Here is a 26932-nt window from a genome sequence, read left to right on the forward strand (position 1 = left end):
AGACTATCTAAGCTGTAATTCCTCACAACCATCACTCAGTAAGAAATCTCTTTACTTCCATTTACTGCACCTTCCACTGGCAATGTAATTAAAAAGAGGACCCAAAGGTTCAAAACTAAGACAAAATAAAATGGTAGCCAGCATTTTAAAAACTTAAAGTGATTTTACCTTAAACTCTACTGTTTTAGAGTACTTCTTAGATACCAGAAAACAGAGTTCCACTTAAAACTAAGCATGTCATTTAAAAGTACTCTGCGATCCTTGAAAACCATGAAACAATGCACTGTGTTCCTTTTACAAATCAGTCTACAATATACAAAACAGAATACTGTATTATCTATAGAGCTAATGCTGTATCTCATCTTTCATAATGATGAACGCTATCCTTGTCAATCTAGCTGTCTTTCCACTCAGCCTTCGGCTAACACAAATATGCTTTTCCTCCTTTGAACTAGATGCCTTCAGGAAAGCATGTTAATGGCAAAATGTATATCAAAATTATCTATAACCAGGAGACAATCCCAAGAAGACCTTGTGCTTAGTGTGCATGTGTGTGTCCTGAAAAGCATGGGATGTCCCCTCCCGTATCCTCGCACGCAGGTTACCTCTTGCTTGTCATGGTTACACTTCTCGCACATGGCCGGCGAGGAGTAATGATGGAAGACGGAGCCCGATAGGTTATCGATGATCATTAACTCCCCGTCGAAGGAGTCTTTAATTATTAAAGACACACTGTCCAGCCATAAGTTCTCCTAGGGGACAAGAAAGGGGGGAGGATGGGAGACATTATTTTAAGAGCTCCATGTTTTTGCTTGTTTTAGTGTTCTTTTGCATAATGTAGCTATCTTCTGCCACTTTCACTCATACTGGTTAATTCTGTAGCAAATTGTCACATCTGAGTGTACCGTCCTACAGAATATGAGTAAATGAGGCAGAATATGGCCCTATACAAGGATGTAAAATGAAGGGGCTCAGATGGATATTGGGCAGAGAAGCACCACTGAAACTTGCTATAGAACCTTCACAGGTGTTCCTCCAGTTACCTTGTAAAATAATTTTGCTGTATTTCCACTATTGTACCTTAGGCCTGCCTCATGGTATCTTTTTAAATTTTATTTTTCAACTTCTTATAAAATCCAGATTTTATTCTATTCAGCACTAATTGGTGTTCTAATTTCTGACTTTATGAAAATTTGACCTCCTAGCCTAGAACTGAATCTGCCAGTCACAGGATGTTTAAATTTTTTTTTCTATCATAACTCTCTACACTCTTCTAAGCTATCTTTGTTCTCCCAAATTAATGTGCCAAAAACTTGTTAGCAGCAAGGAAAAATGCTCCGCCTACCTGTGCTGGAGAGTAACATGTCATGCATAGATGTCCTTCAGAGTCCTTTTTCCCACCTCCTCCATCTTGTCCAGGATTCAGTGAGCTAGTGCTATGAGGGCACAATCCATGTGCCATCTCAAGCTCAATCTCAGCATCCATTTCTGCATCCTCCTGTGCTTCCTTGTTGCTGTCATCTAGGTGCTTCATAAGGACAGCTACTACAACATTGATGAGGACAAATTGGGCTGTGAGCACGAAGCTAACAAAGTAGAGTGGAGAGATGAACTGAAGGTTGCTCAGGCAGCTCCGGTCATCATGAGTGCAGTCACGTAGTGTATCCTTGAGGAATTAAGTTAGGCCAAAAAAGTGAAAAACAAAAAGAAAGAAAACCAAACAACTCCCCATACAACACACATACACGAGCACAAAACACAGAGAAAAGGAAGACATTATTTTTAAAAAATGAAGCTGCTTTCTCAAACAAAATATTTAAACAAGACTCAAGACTCCTAATGTATGATATTTCGGGACACATAATTTTCTCACTCCAACCTCTACTTCATTAATTTATCACTTTCTGGATCCACAAGAAATCTGTCATATCAGTAAGTCCCAATTAACTACAAAATGATATCCCTTTTTATCTTAGCACACATGAATAGAAACTAATGCAGCAATGACATATTTATCCCTGTCCCACGTCCCAATATTCTATTGAGACAGAGTATTTTGCACTTTGAGATATATATTTTATAGCACTCAATATTTAACATGAAATGTGAATATTTTAGTGACTAAAAACTACACCAACTTGTCACTTTGAAGAGCCCACTTATGTGCATTTAAGATTCTCCTACATTGGTCCAAATTAGGACAGATATGGGACAGTGATCCTATTGAGCAAAATAATATGAGTGAGTATCTGTATGAAACCAATGGTGGGATTCAGCCAGTTTGCACCAGTTCTGCAAAACTAGTAGCTAATTTTTTGTTGCCTAGGCCCAGAATGGACTTCTGGAAGCTTCTCTTCACAGAGAACCGGTTGTTCACATATTTGAATCCCACCACTGTATGAAACACAGAATTTATGAGGGTTGTCTTAGCCAAATCACAATATTTTGTTCGAAGAGTTGGTCTAATTTTGTATTAGTACAGTACTCAAAATCCATTTGCTACCAAAATGTGATATTTTAAACATTATTTAACGAGATTGTTCACGGTAGCTATCCCAGTGGAAATGTCTTTTGAGGAAGCACATGGATGCCCAGGAGTTCTCTAGGGGCTCCAAGCAACTGCTCCAAATCTAAAAGCAGCTGAGACTGTTTTATGGCCTTGAGGAACAGATTCACAGAGGCACTTTGTCTGCTGTGCATCTCCTCAAATGATTTGCCAGGCTCAATATTCTTTAACTTTAATGCAGCCATAAAAAGATTTGTATTGCCACAGCTCTTATATGATGCTTCAAGAATAACTGTTTATGTGGTGTCTTAGCCCTATGCTATCCCTTCCCTTCCCTCATGCCTCTTCAGGAATTCACACTCTGTACAAACTCTAAAAATATTGCAAAAAATTCATAGCATCCCCCCAAATGATGGGCTAGATTAGTGATGGCGAACCTTTTAGAGACTGAGTGCCTAAACTGCAACCCAAAACCCACTTATGTATCGTTGGGTGCCGGGTGGGCGTGGCCCATTGGGTGGGGGTGTCTGCGGTGGTAACGGCAGACTGGGTGGGACTAAAAAGTTCAATCAATCAATTCCAACTTTGCGAGAACTTTTTTTTTCCCGCGAGAAGTTGAAATTGATTGATTGATTGAACCTTTTTTTTCCCCACACGGTGGCAGAGGCCTAAAGCAAAAAGGTTTTATAAAACTCAGTGGAAGGCCTAGGACTGGGACGACGGCTCGCGTGCCCACAGAGAGGGCTCTGCGTGCCACCTGTGGCACGCGTGCCATAGGTTCTCCACCACGGGGCTAGATGCATCATGCCAGGTTCTGTCTATCATTATCAATAACATTCTAACACTTCTTGTAATGCCAGACATTTGTAGTCATAGTTTGGATAGTTTCTCTTTCAATCCTGACTTGTCTTACCTGATTTTAATAAATGCAGATCTGTTTCCATTTCAGGACACTATTCATGAGAGCACAAAACATGTCTCAATTACCTTCATAATGCCATTCCAGTTGTCACCAGTGGAGACCTGGAAAAGTGTGAGGAAGGCCATTCCAAAATTCTCAAAGGTGGCATGGCGGCTCATTCCTTCACATGGGTTTTCATCATTGCAGACTGGAAAGAAGGGATTTAAACATGGAAATATAAGTTTGAAAAGGCAGTTTATAAATTTTAATCCCATCTTTATATGCAAACCTAGATAGAAGAATGGCCTAATCAACATATGATTACCTCTAAAAGAACCAGGATGAGAAGATACCCTTACATTTTTGCAAAATGCACCAATTCCTTCCTAATGCATTCTATAATGTACACCAAGCTGACTTCAAATAATAATGTGTCTTATTTTCCACATATCTGCCTTGCAATATCCCTCTCTTTCTCCAAAATTTATTTCTCTGTTGTTTTTAGATTCCACTTATTAAAAATAGGTTTCCTTGAAATTAATAAACTATTAATGCATATGTGCAATCAACAAACACATTGTTAACACTAGGAAGAGTGACCAAAACAAGTGACTGAACTTCCATTCAAATTCTAATTTATTTCAAGATTTATAAGGCTGTCAAACAATGTGACTTTGGGCAGTGTCCAGCATAAAAACAATAAAGGAAAAACCCACCATATAACAATAACCCAATATAACATATAAATAAAACCAACACATAACAGAATAATCAAAAGGGGGGGACTCTCAATTGGCTCCAAATGCCTAGCAGAAGATCTTAATAGCTTTCTAAAGGTTAGGAAAACTGGAACCTGTTGTATGTCACAGAGGGGGGAGAGAAATTGTTCCAAAGAACAGGAGCAACTAAAGAAAAGATATGCCTTCTAGATCCCATAAGATGACAAGATCTAAAAGATGGAACCTGAAGCAAGTCCTCCCTGTGGAGAATGTGGGGTGGACAGATATTCTTGGGAGAAGGAGGTCCTCAACCTGGTCCTATACCATGTAGGGTATTAAAGTGATAACCTGCATCTTGAAGCATATCCAGAAGCCTATTAGAAACCAGTTAGGCTTGTAGAGTAGTGGTCTACATTGGCATAATGAGATGTGTCCATAACTCCCTGCATTGCTATATTCTGGGCCCACTGAAGCTTCCAGATGATTTTCAAGAGCAGTCCCATTTGGAATGTGTTGCAATAGACCAATTGGGAGGTGATCAAGGTGTGAGTGACCATGAGTAGGGCCACCTGGTCCAAGAATGAGTGCAAATGACAGATAAGGTGCAGTTGTATAAATGCAGCCCTGGACACAGTTGCCACCTGCTCATCAAGCAGGAGCTCCCAGATTGCACACCAAGTCTGAATGGGGTAATGCCACCCCATTCAGAACAAATATGGAAATGTTGTAACTCCTGGATCTGGAGGACTCAAAGAGATGAACAAATAACTATTTCTGTTGCTGCTTTCTCAGTGCACAAGCCAAAATGTGGTTGAGTGGAGTGGAGACAGAAGCAGCTCAACAGAAAGAGAGAAATAATGAGGCAACCAAGTCCAAAGTGGTACTTAGTTTCTTATACACATGTTTACTTCAATTACTGTAAAAAAATTAAAAAATAAATAAATAAAATAAACTACTCTTGAAGGACAAAGAGATGAATTTTTCTTAAATTAATTCTTCTTAATAATCTCCCATGTTACAAGTGCTTTGTAACCACGTGACAAAACAAAAACATGAAGAAAGTAGATGTTATAAAGAAAAAATACAGATGAAAAAAACTGGCAAAAGAAATTCTATTCTTTTTCAATATTAGACATGCCTTGAAGATTAAGACAACAAAATTATCTATCTCTGAAGAAGTTGAAAGAAAAACACGAATTGCCTGCAGACATTAAATAATGATCTATCTTGCACAATATTAATGGAAATGCATAGACTAATTGTCTGCAATAAGCATGAGGAATTCCTGTCATGCTAGATTTCTTAATAAGATGAAAACAATCAGAAATAAACTCAGATCATTCAGCTAAAGTGAAACATATTATTGGAGTTTTCCATTTATGGCAGCCATGAACTGTAAATTACAAAGGGTAATCCTTTATTTGAAGATTGTTTGATATGGATGACTGTCCATCTGGAATTCAGTTTAAAAATATACAAGACAGGAGAGCAGAGCCCTTGACATTACCCACAAATAGTCACCCAGATAGCAGAACAAGCAGGCATGCATGTATGTAAGTAATCTAATTACTGCCCTCAAGGTGCATTAGATTTCTATTTAAATCATAGGAATTATTTCTAAATTAGCATATAATTTTGGTAATTCCTCCCTCTTTGTGTCAGTGTGTGTGATGTAATTGGTGTTAGCAATTCCAGTTTTTCTCTATGACACACCTTTATGCTGGAAAACTTACCAAGTTTGCCAAAAAGCTCTACTCCTAGAGCAGCATAAATGAAAAAAAGGAGCATGAAGAGGAGTCCAAGATTCCCAACCTGTAAGTAAATCAAATTAATGTCAAATATATCATAGGATCCACAAGAAAAGACTCTATGTTGAAAAAAAGAAAAAGAGACTGAACACATGAATTAGCACAATTGGCAGTTCAAATGTTCATCAGGATCAGACAATAAAATTAGATAATTCAAATCATGCTTAAAAGAAGTTGGAAAAAAACCTTAACACAACACTGAAAGTTGTGTTTGACATACAACAAGCGGTTCCAGAGGTGCACACAGCTCAAAAGGTTTGGGTGAAAGTCCATCAAAAGTTGTTACCAAATTTTAAGTTTTAGTGTGATAAGGAAAAAATAAGTAAATGAAAATTCATATGAAATTAAATCAAATTTAATTTTTGATCTATCCCCATCGATGTTGGAGAGAGATTGGATGAGCCAGGAGGAGGAGTCAAACAGGGAATTAGTCTGGAATCCCTATATGGGCACAAGAGGATGAAGTCTGATCCCTCCCAAATGCCGTTGAACCTTATCTAGTTTTATCCAGATGCAAACTGTCAGTCTGAGAAGATTTCTGTGTATAGGCTCGAGCAATAAACAGCTAAATGAACTCTTCATGTGTTGATAATATATTATTATTTTGAAAGGTGGACTTCCTTAGTAGCTTCTTATAAAACAGTTTCCCAAAATGAATAACATGCAGTTTTCAGAAGTCCATCACATGTACCTGTCTGCTAGGTATTGTGGTTGACAAACTGAAGATCATGTGGTTACACACTTTCACATGGGAACATGCTCCAAACAGACATAAACCAAAGGAGTTAGAGGATAGATGGGAAGAGAGATTTAATTTTGAAATGCTTTGTTCTAAATTGCAGGGAAGCATAATGTTATGGATAATTTGGCTGTTCCCTGCAGAGTCAATATACAAAACTGGAAAATTCAGTCTAATCACTTAAATGTAGAACATTTTTTTTTTGCTGCCTTGAGTAAAGCTCATAGCACAGCCTTAACTATGGCTTCATCTTTGCAGCGCCTATAATGTAATTTTATTAAATGTTTTAGAAAGAAGTAAGGCACTGTGCTTTTTAGAGTTCTTGGAGCAATTGCTGATTCATGCATTAGAAAACACAATTTTCACATGCTGATAATTTAACAAGAGTTTTTACAATGGTTTTTATCCAGTGTCAGAAAAACCTAGCCTTGAGGATTTCCCTGGAGCCCAGGAATGGGAAGTCAAGGGTTATAAATGCTGTATTTATTCCCAGGAAGTGGAATCAGAGCATTTTATGATCTCTGAGATTCCATCCTTGTGATAATTGCTCTGATGCTCTGACTGTTTGATGTTGGTCCTGTTGTAGTAGTTTTGTATTTTTATTAAGTTAATTTTTTAGTAAGATTTAAATTACATTTTTCTGGATTCATAAAATACTAAAAATAGAATAATGTAAAGTATAATCAATGCACTAATATCACTAGCCTAAAGAGTAAAATATCTTGCCTAAGAATTCTGGGAAGTATAAAACAAGTGGTTGCTGCTTAAAAAAAGAAAGTAAGATACATAGTGAAATTATATCATGATTTAGCAATCTAAGCTCTGTTGTAGATTTATTTTCAGTGGCATACCTAATATGCATAATATTCATAACATTATATAAAATGCTAATTGAATTTTTCTGTTTATAAAGTAAGAATAAATACAAATAGTATTAGTAGTTGACAATCAAAACAAACATGGTATGCTATATAAGAAGGTTGGAAACAATCTGAATTGAAATTGCAGTCCTGGAGAAAAAGGGATTTAAGCCTTTCTATGTCTCCTTCCTTTATTTCCCCAACAGAAATGGTATCTACCCTCTCTACACTTTCTGCTACAATATTAGCCACTGGTTCTACATATTCTAAATATCCAGGTATAATAGTTATAGGTAACTGCACACCTTCTAATGATCATCTAGTCCATAGCTAATAGCGGCTGTGTAGTGTGTGGTGTGTGAATGCTTTTTAGCAGGAGAATAGCAAGGGAGAAAAGAGTTAATCCCTGGCTTCAACACAATGGTTGCAAACCAGCTCTATAGTTGTTTTTAAGACAACACAAAGATTTTGGAGACTCTGTTGCTATGTCTAATAGCAGTTCTTTGGCAATGCAAATTTATACATTACTCAGAACAATGTCCTTTCCTCCCTTTTAGAAATTTGCAAGGTCATCCAATTCTACAACAACTCTGGATAGCATACAATAAAAAAGCAATCACACATTTCTACTCCCACAGCCCTTAATAATATTGAAATCACTTTTAAAAGTCTTCCTGGAAAAAAGGGACAGATAGTCTTTTCCAACTTGATACTCTCATGATCTAGTAGTAGAACTATAACTCCCAATATTTCAACAATCATGGCCAGTGAAAATTTGGGGACTTGTAATCCCATAACATCTCGAACACATTAAATTTGGGAAACTAGGCTACATATATATTGTCTGCTATGTGAAATGATTAACAGCATTACAGTGGAATAAACATTGTGTAATGTGAGCAGTGTGGTCATAGGTAGCCAACATGTCTATGAAGTGATTCACAGAGACATTTGGGAAATGTACTTTTATAGTTTGATATCATTCAAGGACGATTTTTAAAATGATGGTGGGCAACTATTTCTTACTACTGTTTCTTGTGTAAAATGAAGGTAGTAATTTGATGATTACTCCATCAAACATAATTCTTTTTAAACATTCACAATTCAGAATTAGAGAAAATTGTAACACAATTCTCTCACTTGTAAATTGTGTTGCAGTCCCTGTTTTCATCATGAAAAAAGAGTGACTCGGTGACCATTTAGATGCTCATAGGCCAGATCTAGTGCCCTGTATTGACCAGGTTTCACCTACTTGGTGCCATTCAGATGGGCCAGAATTTCTGCTCTTTGGGAGAGAGTCCCAACACATCCCAAATGTGCCTGACTAGAGAAGCATAATACATTGTATGGCATTGTATTGAAGATAAGAAGTAAGATCATACAAGGACTTTATGTTAAGTAAAGGTCCTATTTTTCTCTCATGCACAGAGAGATACATTATCTGACAAGTTCACTAACAAACTCTTTTCTTTGGGACAAGAATAAATAAAACATCACCACTGCTTGAGAGCAGTTGCTTATTTGGTAAATGTTACCATTTTTTAACCCTTAAAAATGGCTGGTTTCTCTTTTCTTTCCTTACTTAACCAGTTATACCTGTGCTTGTTTATGAGGAGAAGGAATCTCTAAAACTGATTTTAGCTGGAGATAGCACTCTTGATTGACAAAGTGAAGGAAACAAATGCTGCTCAGAATTTCTGTCTGTATTTATAAACTTTTTATATGTACTTTTTCTTTTAAAAGGATCGTCTTAAATTCAAGGTTCTCTTTCTTTTAGGTAAATGCAGCATTTTTCTGGTTCCTTTAAATTAGTGTTGACTTTGGCAATTGCCTGGAAAGTTCCTGCAATTTTTTGGGAGAGATTTTGTAGTGGTTTGCCATTGTCTCTTTCTTAGGGCTGAAAGAAAGTGATGGCCAAAGTTCACCTAGCTCAGGGGTAGGCAACCTCGGCTCTTTTATGACTCATGGACTTCAACTCCCAGAATTCCTGAGTCAGCTATGCTGACTCAGGAATTCTGGGAGTTGAAGTCCATGAGTCATAAAAGAGCCGAGGTTGCCTACCCCTGACCTAGCTGGATTTATGCCTAAGGCAGGACTAGAACTCATGGTCTCCCAATTTGTAGCTTGGTGCCATCCCCACTATACCAAACTGTTTTTTTTTAAATACAGCATTAGTTAATATTAGTAGTTTGCCTCATCTGGTAGAAGAATTAAACTTCATTATCTGAGTAGATTGAAATGCATATAGTGGATGCAAGCACTGGCAAAGCTTCTAGGGAGAAAATGATGACCTCAGCAACTTTCCCCTGTTCCCTGGCAGGTGATCATAAAAATCAATCAAATTCTGAGAATTTTAAATATATGACACAAAACTAAGAGGTATCATTTATTTTTTTAGGATTTACTTTGAGAACAAAATCAATGGACTCTTAATGAAAACAACATCCAACCCAAGAGAGAAAAAGAGAAACAAAATAAGGAAAATAGCAGCAGAATTACTTAATGCTGTAAAAACATTGTTCAATGAGGCCTAAGTAGATCAAAGAATCTAGGGAATAAGTGCTAATTACTTAAATAGAGTTTCTTATCCTGAACTGTAGAATGAAAGAGACTGGAACTAATGCATATTTGCTTAGTTGAATCACCATGCAGGTAGTCCTTGTTTAGTGACAACTGGGACTAGCAATTTGATTATTAAATTAAGTGGTTGCTAAGTGAAAGTGTAACAATGCTTATGATCCTACTTCAGATTTCTTTTGCTTTATAAACCTGCGGAGGTAGTAAATGTGAGGATATATCGTAAAGTTACTTTTTATTACCATGATAACTGAACCATTGCTAAATGAAGCAGATGTTAAGCAAGGACTTCCTGTAGCGGGCATGCTGGATCAGCTGCATTACTACTTACATAAGATTTTAAAGTATCTGTTTCTAGTTGAAAGGCCTCTGCTTCAAGTGGTTTTGTACTAGAGTAAGGCAGAGCTTTATAAGCTATTAAAGGTAGTCCTTGACCTATGACAGCAACTGGGCCTGGAATTTCTGTCACTAAGTGAGGAGATCATAAAGTGTGATTGGATTGCTTAACCAAAGTCAGAGGGAAGCTGGAAGGAAGTTGCAAGTCCCTGACTGGCACGCAGATAAGTGGCTGCTGCTGGGTGGGGGAAGGAATGAGATGGTGCACAACAGGCACAATGGAAGCTGAGGAGGGAGCAAGTGGGTACGTGACAGGTAAGGTGGGGGTAAGGGAGGGTGTTTGAAGGAGTGAGGGGATGTCTGAGAGGTGTAGTGCCAGTTGGAGAGATGCAGGGGATGTGTGACAGATACAGCACAGATAGGATGTGCAACGGATGTGGTAAAACTGGGGAGGGTGTGAGGGGTTGCACGAGAGATGCAACACAGGTTATTTTAATCCATTTATTAGTCCAATAGCTGCAAATTAACTCAGTTCATTTAGTAATATGTAGTACACAAAATTCTTTCCCACTTCTGCTCTCACATAGGATAGCCTTAGAAATTTCTGATCTAAGTATTTTATATTCTTCAACTTTAGAATTTATGTAGCATTATACTTAAAAACAGCTTTTCTTACCTGTGGCAGAGCTTGTACTACAGTGTCCAATAAAGCTCTCATCCCAGTTGCCATCTTCAAAAGTTTCAAAACTATCAAGAGAAAGCAAGGCAAGCGGTAACTTATTGCTGGGGAAACAAATACTGTTTTGTTTTTCTCTGGAGCAGCAGATCAAAGATTAATTCTGTTGTTGGGATATCCTCTACTGAATGTAGACATGAATATATATAAATATCTGTGGTCAATTTGAAACGTACAGCATTATGTTAGAGCTAACAAAAATTTGAATCTAAAATTACCTTTTTGCTTCAGATTCTAACTAGTGGTAATTAGAAATTGTACTCAGTCTATGTAGGGAGTCATGGATAAGGAACTAAATGGGTGCAGAATATGCCAAGAGCCCCACTTTCTGGCTGTTAACTAGCTAAGTATCTCGGCTGATATGTATATTTATTGCAGATGTTTTTTATTGTTTTAAAATGTTTTAATGTCTTTATTGTAATATATTTTTTGAATTGTAAGCAACCCAGAGTCATTGACTAAGATGACAGCTATAAAAACTGAATAAATACATAAATAAATAATTATTTGTTTAGCTCTTTTCCTCTTTATGTAAACTATTGCTCAAAATACAATACAATACAATTCAATACAATAAAATAAAATACAATACAAAAATGAGGTTGAATAGAACTGAATTTATTCAATTTAGATGTCACCCAATTCCAAACAACCCTGGCTGGGTCACAATGTAACAAAGAAAATAAAATCAGATAAAACACAAGATGGCAAATCCAGTCAACAACAAGACTCACAAGGGACTCCAGCCATCTTAATCCAAGGCTTGGGAAAAGAGGCAGATCTCCCTGGAATGCTATTAGGGTGGGAGTCAGCCGAATTGTAGGGGAATTTCAATCCAGATGGCAGAAGCCATGACAGAGAAGCCACACTTCCTGGCTCCCAAAAGATGATGTTGTTGAAGTGACCTGAAGCACAAACCCTATCAGTTCATATTGGCTATCCAGATATCATGGGAGATAGACCAATGGTGGGATTCAAATATGTGAACAACTGGTTCTCTGTGTGGATGCCACTTCCAGAAGTCCATTCTGGACCTGGGCAACAAAAAATTAGCTACTGGTTCTGCCGAACTGGCTGAATCCCACCACTGAGATAGACAGTTCCTCAAACAGCTAGTCCCTAGGCCATGTAAGGCTTTATAGGTCTATAACCAGCAACATAAATTGAAGCAGATCAGCAACCAGGACAGCTTGCAGAGCAGAATTGACACACAAGCATATCAAGGCAAGTCCATCACTGCCTGTACCGCTGCATTCATGACCAGTATAAATTTCTAAGTGGTCTTAAGTCACAACAGAGTGCATTGCAATAGTCAAGCTGTGAGGTGACTAAGACATGAGTGACTGAAGAGCCTCTTGATCTAGTTATGGTAATTTATGGCATTTCCTCAGTATATTGTTGAACAATGCCATTGTGTTAAGCCCTAACATGATTTATTTATTCAGCAATTCAACCCATTTTATCAGATTAAGAAGTATGAATCCAACCACATTATATAATCAAGCTGGATGGCTGTGTCTGCACAATTTTTGTTTATATACAGGAAATAACAGCCAACAACTCTGTGCACTTTAGAAATTGTTAAAAACATTTAAAAGCAAGAAACAAAGCAACACAGAGCAAAAAGAGAGAAAGAGTTCAGATAAAAAAAAAACCAAACCCAGATAGGAGCAGGAAAAGAAAGAAAATGGGTATCAGTGATCCTCATCAAAGGCCTGGGTAAAGAGCCATATCTTCAGGGCCCTTTGAAATACCAGTAGGGTGGAGGCCATTTGAAGTTCAGCAAAACCTCATTTCAGAGGATAGGCACTGTTACAGAGAAGGCAAACTTCTGGGGTCCAAAAAAATGGTATTGTTTAATTGATGGAACTTGTGTACACTAGCCCTGCCAGATCAAATCAGCCAGGCAGATACTAACTAATGACATAAACATCAGGATCTCAGTGCTATCCTTCTGCTGATGGATTGTTCCCCAAAACATAGCTATAAGTCAGGTTATTCTTATTCCTCTTACCTCGGGCAATACGAAGCACTCTCATGATGCGGATAATGGTGGGATTGATTGGAAGGGCAGCATTGATTTCAATCTCTTCCAGAGTAATTCCCATGACTGAGAGCAGAACAATAGCTAGATCCAGCTGGTTCCACCTTTAAGAAATTGAAGAAAATAAGACACCTTTTCTGCCTTAATGAAAGATGGAATCCAGTTATTTCTTTATTTTCCCCCCAAAAAATCTAAACCAGGTTATGAATAGGTTATTTAGAATATTCCATTAATCAAGTAAGCCACTTTTAAAAATTGAAATAAATATGCTTATTAGTTTAATTTAATATCCTTAAATAGTTTAATTCATATCCTTTATTTTGGTGCTCAATATATTTTGAGGAAGTTCATCTTTATGGGTATGTTTTTTAATGATAGATGAAGATATTTCATACTGAACTAGATCGATGATTAGTCTACTGTAAAATTGAGTATTTTACCTGGGCAGAAACTTTGTGAACATTTATTAAGATAAAAAGACTGACCAAATAAAATGAAACAATAGTGAATTCTAATGAACAAAGCAGTATTTATCCTTGTTTATATTTTAATTTTAAAGCAATGCTTTGTAAAAACATGATCATATGGATTACTGATTGTTCTTCTACCACTTATTCAATAACACATAATAATTTTGATTACAGAATCCTGAATATGAAAAAAAGAAAAGGAATGATTTATGGAAATCTCTTCAGTTATCTCCATGAAATACTGAAACAATGTCTGCTGATTTCTACTTAGTGGTGTTAGTGGGACTTTCAAATCCTGGTACACCATTACTCTCTACAAGAAGACATTGGGAATGTGTTTCTTAGTTTTAAATATAATATTGTATAGTTGCAACAATTAAAGTATACATGCATAATTTCTGATCATCTGATTCCCCCAGATATCATCTTCATTCCAACTCACCTGTCTTTAAAAAAGCGTCTCAGTCCAAAGGCCACAAGCTTCAAAACTGCTTCCAAAACAAAGACTGTAGTAAACATGTAGTTGCAATACTTAAGAGCAGTTTCCAGGGACTACGAATAAGAGGAAATGGAAATATTACTAACATAAAGTTCTGGGACTGATATGGTCTGTAGCTGGTAAAGAAACAAGATGAAAATATGGAAGTGCATTCTCTTTTTAAAAAAATTCTTGTTACATTCCAATTAAATTCTCAGTTTGCAACAGATCCCACACATTCATAGTTCTCCTTGGTAGTTTCTAGGATAAATACCAACTTTCTCTTTGCCCCAATGGAACAGAGTTGGGGGCAGCATTGCCTGGTTGGTCTTTGTGCAAATGACATCTTTCTGCCAACTCAGAGCAGGAAAACAGTTTATCCTATTTTTAAAATACTGAAAAGGTTGGATGAAAGTACTGTGCAAGTTGCATGAGAATAACAATATAGTGTCTCACCTTATGCTTGAAAGGAGGATAAGGAAAAGACAATCAACATTAGGTCTGATGCTAGGAGGATGAGTAATCAGACCTGGCTTCAGATCTTGGGAGATTGCCTGCCCTTGAGGGGCCACTGATTTATTTTCAGGTGGTTAAGCTGCTCAGATATAAAGATGCCATGACAATGAAAGCAATAATGTTGCACACAGAGCTGTGAGCAATGCACCTGAACTCATCAGTGCTGTCATCCTGCCATTCCTAATGTGCATACACTGCTGTTAGAACTAGCATAATTAAGATGACGGCATGAAAGAGTTCAGGCTCACCACTGTCAGTTGTTACTGCAGGAGGGAAAGACTGCTGCCATGGAATTGTGTTAATGCTAATCTTTACATGTACATAATTAAATGGTGGTGAGTTTGGAAAGACAGTTTGGAATTCCACTTTTCATCTCCCCCAGCATGGATAGAGAACAATCAGCAACAGGTACAGCAGCAGCCAGGGTGGCCAAAATCTTTGAACACTGATACCCTATGTCAGACAATTCTTGATATGAATAGAATTGTCTGACATAGGGTACCTTTATTGTTTTAATACTTTCTTCATTGTTCCTTTTTGGCAAATTTCCATGAAGGATCGCTAGTCTTTATTCTTTTTACAAAAAACAGTAGCATATCCCCCATACCATACTTGTGCAGAGTTGTAGTTAAAATTACTATGTACTGTACATGGCTTTTAAGTTTGATGTATGTTTTTTCTCTTTAAGTGGAAGAATAAACTGTGAGGAGATATTTGTTCAAGGATTTTCAAAGTATTAATCAGTAGTTTCAATTTATCACAGCTAATGGAATAGATACCCTTTTCTATGCTGGCATTCTAATGTTTGGCAAACTATTTGGTGACCATTCACCCAATGTTATTCATTAAATTCAATAGAGATTCTGTCAAAGGACTGTAGTATTAAATAATTTCTAGGTATAATAGAAGAGAGGATAATGGCGATTAAAGAAGATGGTATCCACTAATTCTCAGGGAGGCCTCAATTTCATTTTTGATATTCTCATTAATATGAAAGAACTAGAAAAAAAAACATAAAATAGAATGCGTGCCAGATTTGGCCAAGTAGTATCGTTTTCCAGATCATTATGTGTTGTAAAAGGAAAGAAGGATAGGAATTCCAATGTTTCAGTGACACATCTGGAAGGCTTATGGTTAGCACATTAGGTACAGTTCTGTGCAAATTACATCTGTTATTATGCAGATTACACAAAAATTGATGAATGAGAATTCATCATATTCAGCTGCAAATGAGTCGTATTGCATTCCCAAAGAGAAAATCTATCTGAAGAGAACTTCATTCTCTATAGCATTTGGAGGATTTTTTTCAAAGATAGTCAACTTGTATGAAGCTATTGAAGCTCACCCCAAAGGATTGGATAATTAAAGCTTTTTATAAGCATTCCACTAAAAAAATGCTGTGACAGGAAGGTAAAAACATTTGTCTTCCATGGTTAAAAATTTGATGGATTTAATAAGGAAGGAGATAATAAACTATGGCGCATAAACTAAAGAATGCTAGGCCCAGGAATATACATTTGCTCCTGTGATTTCTTACAAGGTCAACAGAAGATTTAGAAAGATGCTATATAAAAGATCTCCCAGATAATTCCCCACTAGATGATGTACTTTCCTGAATTTGTAGCTCTGTGGGACAAAAGATAGCAATTAAGAAATATATCTTACCCTATGTGCTGCAATGCAAACATTTCAATGCTAACAGATAATGGTATTTGGTATTAAATTTGCATCATTTTTATAATGGTGCAGATATCTTGCAATATTTATACAAGTATTCATATATTTCTTTAGACTGTTTTAAATTTATTCATATAAGTATCAAATAAAAGTTTATATACATATTTGTCATACACACACACACATACACTTTTGTTTACTTCTCCCTAATGCAGACATTTGGTTGTGGTTGTGGTGTGGAGTTATTGATCAAGAAACTGCATCCAAAACTTTAAATAAGTGCAATTATCCAAGTATAATTTTTTTCATTCATGGGGAGGTTGGGAGGAAGGATATGATTTAAATAAATATATTTATTTATATTTTATATTTCTTAACCACTCATCTCCCAGAGAGAAAGGGGTTCTGGACAGTATACAATATCAATAAAATTAAACATTAAAATCAGAATAATTTAAAAGTTTAAAAGGGAAGGGAAATCTCATGGGACCAGTTAGCCCCATGCTTGCATAGGACTCTGTTTTGACCGAATTTGACCGAATTTTTGATTGGGGGCTTTCCTCACCTCAATTCACCTGAAAATGCAAAATACATAATTTCTTCCGCATTGCTAGGCCAGATCAGGTGCAAATGGTAATCAAGATAATTTAATGAATTGGGTAACGGAGAAAAAATATATTTGGCAACTATGAAGGAACTTGCTTTCTTTCTAGGTAGTACTTCTCTGTAACACATCTGAGACAAGAAATTTTTTTTGCTGAATAACTTTCTAAGCACTGCCAAGTTTTCCTACTAACTGTCAAGATCTCTGATTTTATGTTTTGTCAGCAGGAGTTCTTTTAATGTAGAATAAAGAGAAAGAAAAAAGGGCATAGAGGCAATAAAAAAAATAGTTTCTTGAACTCACCACTGGTTGGTTGTAGTGCTCCAAAGACATGGTGACAACGTTGAGGCAGATTATAAAGGTGATAAAGATGTCCAAGTAGTGGCTGGTGCAGACTGAATGGATGAGGAGGCGGACAGGGCAGTAGGTAGCATAGTACGGCAAGCGCTGTGCTTCTTCAATGGAGGTGAGAGAGCAAATCAGAAAAAAGGTAGAAAAGAGGGAGTTCAGATTAGGACATGTGTGTATGTGTGCGTGTGTGCGTGCGTGTGCGTGTGTGTGCATGTGAGAAAGAGAGAGCGAGCGAGAGAGAGGCACATACAGAGGGAATTGAAAGAAAAGGGGAAGAAGAAAGGAAAAGAAATGAAAGAAAAAAGGAACAATAATTAAGGAAAGGAAAATAGGAAGCAATATTACAGAAATATAATAAAAGGAAGGGAAGGGAAGAAAACAAAAAGGAAGGTAAATAGCAGAAAGGAAGAAAAAGAGGAGAACTCTGAAACATTTAGACCAGTGTTTCTCAACCTTGACAATTTTAAGGCATGTGGACTTCAAGTCCCAGAATTCCACAGCCAGCATTGCTGGCTGTGGAATTCTGGGAGTTGAAGTCCACATGCCTTAAAATTGTCAAGGTTAAGAAACACTGGTTTAGACTCAAGAGTAAATCTAAGGGAAGGGGAAAATAAAGGGAGCAACATTGTTACAGGAACGAGGTGCATTCAAACAAATCTTTAAGATGAACAGGAAGGGAAAAGTTAGTGAGGTAAGGTTGAGTTAATTAAGGTCACACTTCCCTTTTAAAGCAAGGAGCTTTATTTACTTAAAACTGCTGAGTTAGGCCATTTTCCTACTAGTGCTTTAGAATGTCTTCATAGCATAGCATAGCATAGTGTAGTATCACCCAGCTCTCTTTGTTGAAGAGAATCCATCCTCATTGCTGTTATCTTGACACAACAAAGATTGGATGAACTAAGATACCGCAATAAATTCCTAGTGTGGAAATGCACTAAAACAAAGTCTATTAAAGTTGTAAAAAGGTCTGCAGCTTTCAGAGCCCAACAGAAAATAAATAGTTCCTTCCTTGAGATGAAGAAAGGAAAAGCTCAGTTTGGCAGCACCTCAGCAAATTCCCAACACATGGTTCTAATATATACACATGTACATCAGGTTTATAGTGAAATAAAATTTGTCTCAGAAAACCTTGGCCTACAAACAAACAAAAAGACCACTTAGGTTGTTCCTTACTCCTACGCTTCTTCTCCAGGCGCCTCAAACGCTTTTCTTCCCGCCTCCGGGCCTCTTCGGCTTCTTGGTGTTGCCGACACTTGTGAAAATTCTCCACCACCACCCCTACAAACATGTTGAGCACGAAGAAGCTGACGATGAGTAAGAAAGAAATGAAGTAAAGTAGCATCCAAGGGTTGTTGTTGGTCACTGGCTGGAATGTAAATAAAAAAGTAAAACAAGCAGCTAAGTTTAATAAGGTTGACATTACAAAAAGATTTATAATGAGGTGGTAGCATTGTTATTTGCAAGCAAGTATTCTGTAAAATAAAAAAGTTATCTTTCTATGGGATTCTTTGAAATCTCCACAGAATTGCCGTTAGCCATTAGATATATTTGATGTAAGCCTCCATCAATGTGATATTCTGCAGATGTTGGATATATATATATATTGCTGGTCGTAGTGGTTGAGAATGAACTCCAAAATCTAACCAGAAGAAAGGCAAACCATTTCTGCAATTGTTGCTAAACAACTATTTAGATATAGCTGAAATATTTATTAAAATGTCCTCTAAATATGATGGAGAAAGCTTGAACTTTCATGTGTGTGATATGGAGATGATTATGTGACCAAATTGCAAGGACGTTTGGCATTGATGATGCCAGTACTGAAAAAGTAGTTTGCCATTTTATGAAGGCATACAGGTAGTCCTCATTTAACATCCAGTTGTTTAGTGAGTATTCAAAATTATGATGGCACTGAATGAGGCCCTACTTATGATGGTTCCTTATACTTATGACCATTGCAGTGTCCCTGTGGTCATGTGATCACAGTTTGGTGATTGGAGACTGGCTGTCATTTATAATGTTGCAATGTCCCACAGTCACATGATCTCCATAGAACAAGGAATGTGAGATGCATAAATCAAGGACAATGTGAAATCGTCAGAGTGGGGATAGTATACCAAACAGGATGTTTTAGGAATGAATGAATAGACCACTTTATGTCATATGATTACACAATATATTATTCAGAGAGAGGGAAAGGAAGACACCCTCAGGTATGTGCTTCTAGGCAGTACATAACAATAAAAACAGGAAAAAATGAAAAGAAGTGTAAACAGAACAGTAGCAAAGTAATGGAACAATAGAATAAACAATGAAAAAGAAAACAATGAGAATACAGAGATTTGAGAATAAAAGATGGGCGGGTAGGGAAACTGGGAGTGAGGGGAGAATGCAGCATAAGGAAAACTAGATTATTACTAATAGGTCCTTGGAATGCAAAGTTAGAGAAACAAAAAACAATCTGGAATTACAGAAAAAATTGGACAGGGCAAATGCAATATTAAGGAGATAGGTAAATTGAATTTTGTGGAGATTATTCTTTGTTTACTGCTAACACATGCTTCAAACAACATAAACAGAGACTTTATGCATGAGCATTACCAGATGGACAATACTGGAGTCAAGTCAACTGAAATCAATAGGAAATGTAAGATGGAGAATCACAATTCAATCAATAGGGCTTTTCCAGATGCAAATTGTGAATTTACAGTATAAAATATACAGACTGAAGTTAGAAAGGGAATAGACTGCCAGCAAAAATTGATCAGAAGGACATACACTCAGAGTACAGGATCAATATAAACATCAGATTCAGTATGCTAAATTATGTTAAAGTGAATTTAAGAACAAATTATTATCTCTCTGGAAAGAGATAAGAAATATCTTGGAAACAGTAGTGAAAACAATTCCCGAATTTTCCAATTTCAAAGGGAAAAAGAATAAGCTATTGGAATATTGAGTCAGTCTGTTGGAGACCCAGTTCAGTGCAGCACCAGACTAGAAATTGGAAGACTGAGTTTTAGACCAGCCTTAGGCATAAAGCCAGGGGGATAACCTTGGGCTAGTCACATTCTCTCAGCCTTAGAAAGTAGGCAATGGCAAAATACTTTTCAAATCTTGCCAAGAAAACAACTATACTAAAAAGTGAGATACAAGAGGTAACAAAACAATGCCAATCAGGAGAGCTCCAGACAGAGAAAAAAATATCCCCTGAATATTCCTCTCTGAAGGAGAAGAGTTAATCACAACTCTACAGCAACTCATACTGCATGGCCTACAGACTAGAAAGGCTACATGGCTTACAGATTGGAAAATACATACCAACCAGGAGAAATGCAAAAGACTATTGCAGATTATTGAAAGAACTAATTCCTCAGAGAAGAATATTTATGTTTAATAATTTACACAGAAGAATACAGCAAAGCATAGACACAAGGTTAAATACAGAACTTAAGATAGATAATAGTGAATCTAAGGTTTCTCTTTGTCTTATTAATTTAGCAAGGCGTTTAATTTTGTAGATAATATGAGAATATGGAATATTAACAATAATGCTGAACAGGATGCTGGAGAAATAAAAAGGGTTTCACTCTAAGAAGAAAGGCAATGACAAATTATTACAAGTTCAAAGATATTTCTGGACATGGAGAAAAAGCAAGGGAAAAAGACAGATGCTTTCAAATAATGGATCTGGAGACAGTTACTAAGAACACCACAGATGACAGTAAGAATCAATCAATCCTGGATCTAATAAAAACTGATTGTTCCCTTGATGCAATTGTCAGCAAATAGAAATGATATACATGGCCAAGTGATGCAAGCAGATAATGGAGAGGAATAAATAATCCTGATTGGGGAGAATGCAGAAGTGGGAGAATGGGGAAGTGGAAGGAAAACACAAAGGATTAAGTAGATGATGGGGATAAAGGAAATTACAGGGCTATACTTGAAAGAACTGCAAGTTGTTACTAGAGACCAATTGCAGTACAATTAACTATATTTACTTTTCTCATTCTATAATCCCTCCTAGATTAAATAGATTTTAAAAGTCAAGCCAGATTGGTTTTGCAGATCTGTGAACTTTTTGAAGAATATTCCTAAACTCTTTTAAAAGGAATTTGCTTACAATATAAAAGAGTATATTTTTATATTGTTGACTTGGTGTAGCAAAGCTGGGTAGCTCGGAAAAGTAATTATTCATTTGTTGGTTAAATTTGCATAGCTTTGTATCTCACTTGTCTTATTTCAGGGGGCTTACAATGTTAAAAATACAAAACAAAAACAAAACACAACCAAAAAGTATAATCACAAAAGCCATTAAAACACAACAAACAATAAAAAACTATTAAAACTGTAAAAAAAATATCTGCTGGAGAGCACAATTTATTTTCCTAACCACACAACCACTTAGTGGGTTCTCCACCAATATCACCAGATCCCCAGACCACATCATCAGGCTCTTCCAGAAGGCCAAAGTCAGGGTCAATCTCATCTCAGGGGGAAGATGTTCCAAAGGGCAGGCAGCATCTGACAGGATCCAGGAGGTGGCAGAAAAGGCTGGATCCTGGATCCTGACAGATGACATTCCTTTGTGGATAGGACCCATTATATGCTCTTTCTGCCAGACCTGATGGGATAGATCAGTGATGGCGAACCTTTTAGAGACTGAGTGCCCAAACTGCAACCCAAAACCCACTTATGCATCGTTGAGTGCCAGATGGGTGTGGCCCATTGGCTGGGTGTTGCCAATTGGGTGGGCATGGCCAATTGGGTAATGGCAGACTGGGTGGGACTAAAAAGTTCAATCAATCAATTCCAACTTTGCAAGATCTTTTTTTTCCCGTGAGAAATTGAAATTGACTGATGGAACCTTTTTTTTTTTTTGCACATGGTGGCGGAGGCTTAAAGCGAAAAGGTTTTATAAAACCCAGCTGAAGGCCTAGGACTGGGGCGATGGTGCGTGTGCCCACAGAGAAGGCTCTGAGTGCCGCCTCTGGCACCTGTGCCATAGGTTCGCCACCACTGGGATAGATAGATGTGACCCAGGAAAGGCAGTCCCTGGTTATTGTCATTAAGTTAATCACTGGCAGGTCATTATATAATGACCTCATGTGATTGTGACCTCCAAGTTCTTGCTGACTTCCCCATTGACTTTGTTTGTAGGAAGCTTGTAAGGAAAGACATAATTCGCAATTATATAGCCATGAGATGCTGTGAGGGTCAGAAATCTGGGCCAATTGCCCAGTGCCTGCATCATTCTCACATGATGATAGTGATGCTGTGATGGCCATAAACTGAAAGACCAGTCATAAGTATCACTCATTCAGCACCTTTGTAAGTTGAAACAGTTGATGAACAAGTAGCCATTAAATGACCACCTATATACTTCTGTTGATGTATGTTGCCTGGGATAATGTTCTTCATTTATCTCTTACAAATGCGTCTATGCTTCTTCAATCATACCATTTAAAATTGCTTATAATAGAACATATAAATAAATACAGGATAGTATAAGAAAGAAAGAACTGTCAAAATGATCAGACATGTCAATAGTAATATTATCAACACTGACAATATAATTATAATAATATAATCATTAAAGTATTTGTTTTGCGAACTGCATCACACTATTAGCTCATGTTCAGTTTGTGATTCACCAAGATCAGTTCCAGTGGCCTTTGATTTTTCCTACCCAAATTAAGGACCTAGTATTTATCCCTGTCCTTTTTGCTGGTTTCTACCCACTGTTCCAGCCTGTTAACATCCTCTTAAATCATGAAACTATCCTCTCTCCTTTGTTATCTCCTACATCCATGTGTCATCTGCACATCTGACTACTGTATTTTCTAAATTCTCAGCCAGATCATATAGAAGAAAACAGGTCCCAACGTTTCCTTCCAGACTGAACAGGAGCTGGTAATGTAACAATTGGTTACAATTGTTCAACCAGCTCTGCACCCATCTAGTAGTAACATGTCTAAACATCTTCCCTCTAACAAAATAAGAAATAAACAGCTGTACATTTATTGCATATCATTAAACAAATTAATATGAAACAAATTAATGCTTGGACTGGAAAGTCTTCAAATGTACCAAATAACTTTTCTTTTGTCAAAAATGCAGTTTTTCCAAATTCATTATGTGTGTTCATAGTTGTATATTCCCCTATGTAAATAAGCATTTGTTTATAAATGTAAATAAACATCCTTATAACTATTTGGAGACTAGACTAGTAAATAGTTCTTTCAAAAGGCCTGTCAGAAATAAAACCATGTTGCTTTGTGAAGAGAACAAACAGAAATCACAGTGTGGGTGTAATATATCACCAAGACTGTCTGGTCCTATGCAGCCACCATCTGTTTTAGAAAGTGGTCTCCTATTAATAAACTGAACAGGAAAAGCATTAGGTTGTAGCTGTTCAGCTATGAGGATTTTCTTAGGATGGAAACCACTGCCAAAGAGTAGAAATCAGAAGATCATATCATATACCCCCAAATATATGCCACAACTGAGAGACCACTAGGAGATAAAGAAGACAATGGTCATCTCACATTTTTATCAAACAAATAAGGAAAAACATTAGACATTTTATCCTTGTTAGTTACCTGAAAGATAATCTGCTTCTGGTATAATAGTGGTATCCACAACAAATTAGAAAAGTTATGCCAAAATGAGAGAATGGAAAGGACCAACATAATAATATACATACAGTTCATATGTGTGTGTGTTCTCTCCCTCTCTCTGAATCATTGCGGCATGGCATGGCATGGCATGGCATGGCAGGTCATTCAGTCTGCCTAATAGTTCAGTTCAAAACAATATGAAAGATGAAAGTATGAGGTAACTTCTCTACCTGTTGATCCACAGCCACAGCATCTAGTCCATTGTACATAATATTAACCCAGCCATCTTTGGAAGCCAGAACAAAGAGCGACATCAAAGCCTGAAATAGATGAGATTGTCACATAGTTTTATGCCATTTATTTGCATTTTTAAAAGATAAAAATTGCAGTACTCTGTACAGTTTTTTCACCAACTACACCACACAGCACATCTATTAAGAAAACATAGTGGTGGTAATGAATTCTGAGTTAATTTATTGTGCATACAAACAGGGAAATAAAGGAATCAGAAATATAAAGCACCCCACATAAAACCCTCAGAGTTTATTCTTTTAAAAGTCCTTATATCCTAAAACTCAGCAGTTTTCCTGAACAACCATGTTCATTCCTCAGCAATTCTTTTCCTGAAAAAGGTGTTTCTTAATATCTTGTCTAAACCACCAACTCTCAATGTCCTTCCCTGTTATTCACATATAGCTGTTTTCCATACACCTGATTGATTTTTTTATATTTGAAAACTGCCAGCAGGTTTCTGAAGGTAGTGTAATATCAATAATTAAACAGAGTATATAAGATAAATTAAATAGCAAATCAGAGAGATGTGGACAAACTATGTATATGTAATAGACTGTAATAAGGAGTGGATTCCTAGGAGGGAGGGGGTGCATTCCAGAGGAGTAAAAAGCAATTTAGTCCAGAAACTATGTGTGAAAGAAAGAAGGTGAAGATAGCCCCTATCTAAAAATTCACCAAATAAATACATATTGTAGATGCAGATAGTAGAGTGTGCAGTTTGCCAAAACTTTGTCCATAGATGTGAAGCAAAAAAGTACTCAACTTGGAAGAATCACCATATGTCATTCTTGATTTTGGGCTTGGCAGTAAGTTTTAGCTTTTCTGCTTATACAATTCAGACCCTATGCTGAAAAGGAAGTGCACTTCATGGAGGTCAGAGATGATGCCTATTCCTATAAACCCTACTATATGCAAGGAAAACGACACATTTACTCTTCAAGACATCCTTGATGCTTCCATATTATCACCTGGAAACAGGCAAAAGAACAAAAAGAGAACCAGGGTTTGTTTTTCACCTGCAATTAGGCTGTCACCTTCAAGCTCCTATTTGATATCACAGAATGGGTGACATCTTTCTTCACAGATGGGTTTAAGTAGCTGTCAAGTTCTCCATCAGCAAAGGATCAGTTACTAATATCACTTGGAAATTGGGCCAGGGAACACAAAAGGGGAAAAGCACAACTACACTAAAATATTTTTTGGGCTGATTTGGGCATAGAACAAATTATGGATGATAGAGCATTATGATTCTGCTACATGAAAAATATGACAAACTTTTGAAAGGTATTTAAAATATGCTGTACAAGTGGCCCTTGATTTATGACCATAATGGAGATGAGAATTACGATTGTTAAGTTGATATGTTCCTGTCGAGTCACTATGTGATCAGTCCTGATTTTGCAACCATTTTTACACTGATTGTAAAGCTAATCACATGGTTGTTAAGCGAATCCAGCTCCCCCCAATGGAGGTTTTTTGCCAGAAACAAAATAAACCGGCAAAAAAAGTCACAAAGTCACGACTGCAAGCAGTCGTGAATGCAAGCTGGTTGACAAAAGCCCAAACTGTGATCATATGACCACGGAAGTGGTGCGATGGTTGTAAATGTGAGTACAGGTCATAAAACACTTTTTCTGAGGCTGTTGCAAGTTTGAACCATTATTAAATGAACAGTCATAGATCAAGAACTACTTTTTTGATCCTGATTTAAGACAAAGTTAAGCACTATTTACATGGCCACTACATACAATATGATTCTAATATGTTCGTTCTTTATTTAACTGGATTGCTATATTCTTTTAATAACAGAAATATTGATTATTGTATTGTATTTTGACCAAGGAAAAATGTGGCTGAAGGATTGTATGAAAATTAACATAATAAACACCTACATAAATATTTTCTACTGAAACTAAAGAGAAGTATTTAACAATGCTTCTTTCTCATTCTGATTAACTAGCAAGCACACTCATTTTGTACCAATGTAACAAGAAATAATTTGAAGATAACCTAAGCAAAGTAATACTATGATTAGGAATTTGTGAAGGCATCTAAATATTTGGAGGTATAGTCCTGCTACATATAACTCTTAAGTAGGTCTAATATACTTTGGAGGATTCTATATTTACCTGGCCCAGATTATCAAAGTTGTATTTGTGATGTACCCATTTGTAATTGGCAGCCATGCAGTCAGACCTATTTGTGATATTTCGTATATCAACACCCAGGCAATGGTAGAATTTTCCTTTGAAAAGCTATAAGAAAAAGGGATTTTGTCAGACATTGCAAGAATAAAAGGACAAGAGATTGGTGCTATATGAGCAGCATGGTGACCTAATGGTGAAGACTCTCGCCTCCCACTTGGAAGGTTGAGAGTTCAGTCCTAGGTAGTGACAAATGTTTCTCTCCTAGAGTGCAAAGAAAAAAATATCTGCTGTGAACTCTGCATTGTGTCAGGAAGGGCATCCAGCTAGTGGTGGAATTCAAATATGAGAACAACCGATTCTCTGTGTAGATGCTGCTTCCGGAAGTCCATTCTGGGTCTGGGCAACAAAAAATTAGCTACCAGTTCTGACGAAGTGGTATGAACTGGCTGAATCCCACCACTGCATTCAGCCAGTAAATGCTCGGCTCCATCCAATTGCCCCAACTCTACCCTAAATTAAGGGATCATGGATTATAAAAAAAGAAGG

General features: G+C 36.9%; 1 protein-coding gene across 1 annotated transcript in view; it reads right to left on the reverse strand.

The window, feature by feature from the left end:
- The window catches only part of LOC107293065 (voltage-dependent T-type calcium channel subunit alpha-1I-like), a 38267-nt gene extending 11779 nt beyond the window's left edge, over positions 1-26488 (reverse strand). The window contains exons 1-11 of the mRNA XM_015822198.1: positions 26369-26488; positions 24176-24265; positions 18496-18688; positions 17275-17426; positions 14139-14248; positions 13197-13330; positions 11123-11193; positions 5860-5938; positions 3494-3615; positions 1346-1666; positions 606-752 (exon numbers count right to left, since the gene is read on the reverse strand). Of these exons, the coding sequence (XP_015677684.1) occupies positions 606-752; positions 1346-1666; positions 3494-3615; positions 5860-5938; positions 11123-11193; positions 13197-13330; positions 14139-14248; positions 17275-17426; positions 18496-18688; positions 24176-24265; positions 26369-26425 (1476 nt within the window). The 5' untranslated portion in view covers positions 26426-26488. The remainder of the gene's footprint in view (positions 1-605; positions 753-1345; positions 1667-3493; positions 3616-5859; positions 5939-11122; positions 11194-13196; positions 13331-14138; positions 14249-17274; positions 17427-18495; positions 18689-24175; positions 24266-26368) is intronic.
- Between the last annotated feature and the right edge of the window lie 444 nt (positions 26489-26932).

Source organism: Protobothrops mucrosquamatus, unplaced genomic scaffold (genome assembly GCF_001527695.2).
Source record: "Protobothrops mucrosquamatus isolate PMUCROS unplaced genomic scaffold, P.Mucros_1.0 scaffold1493, whole genome shotgun sequence".
Classification (NCBI taxonomy): Eukaryota; Metazoa; Chordata; class Lepidosauria; order Squamata; family Viperidae; genus Protobothrops; species Protobothrops mucrosquamatus.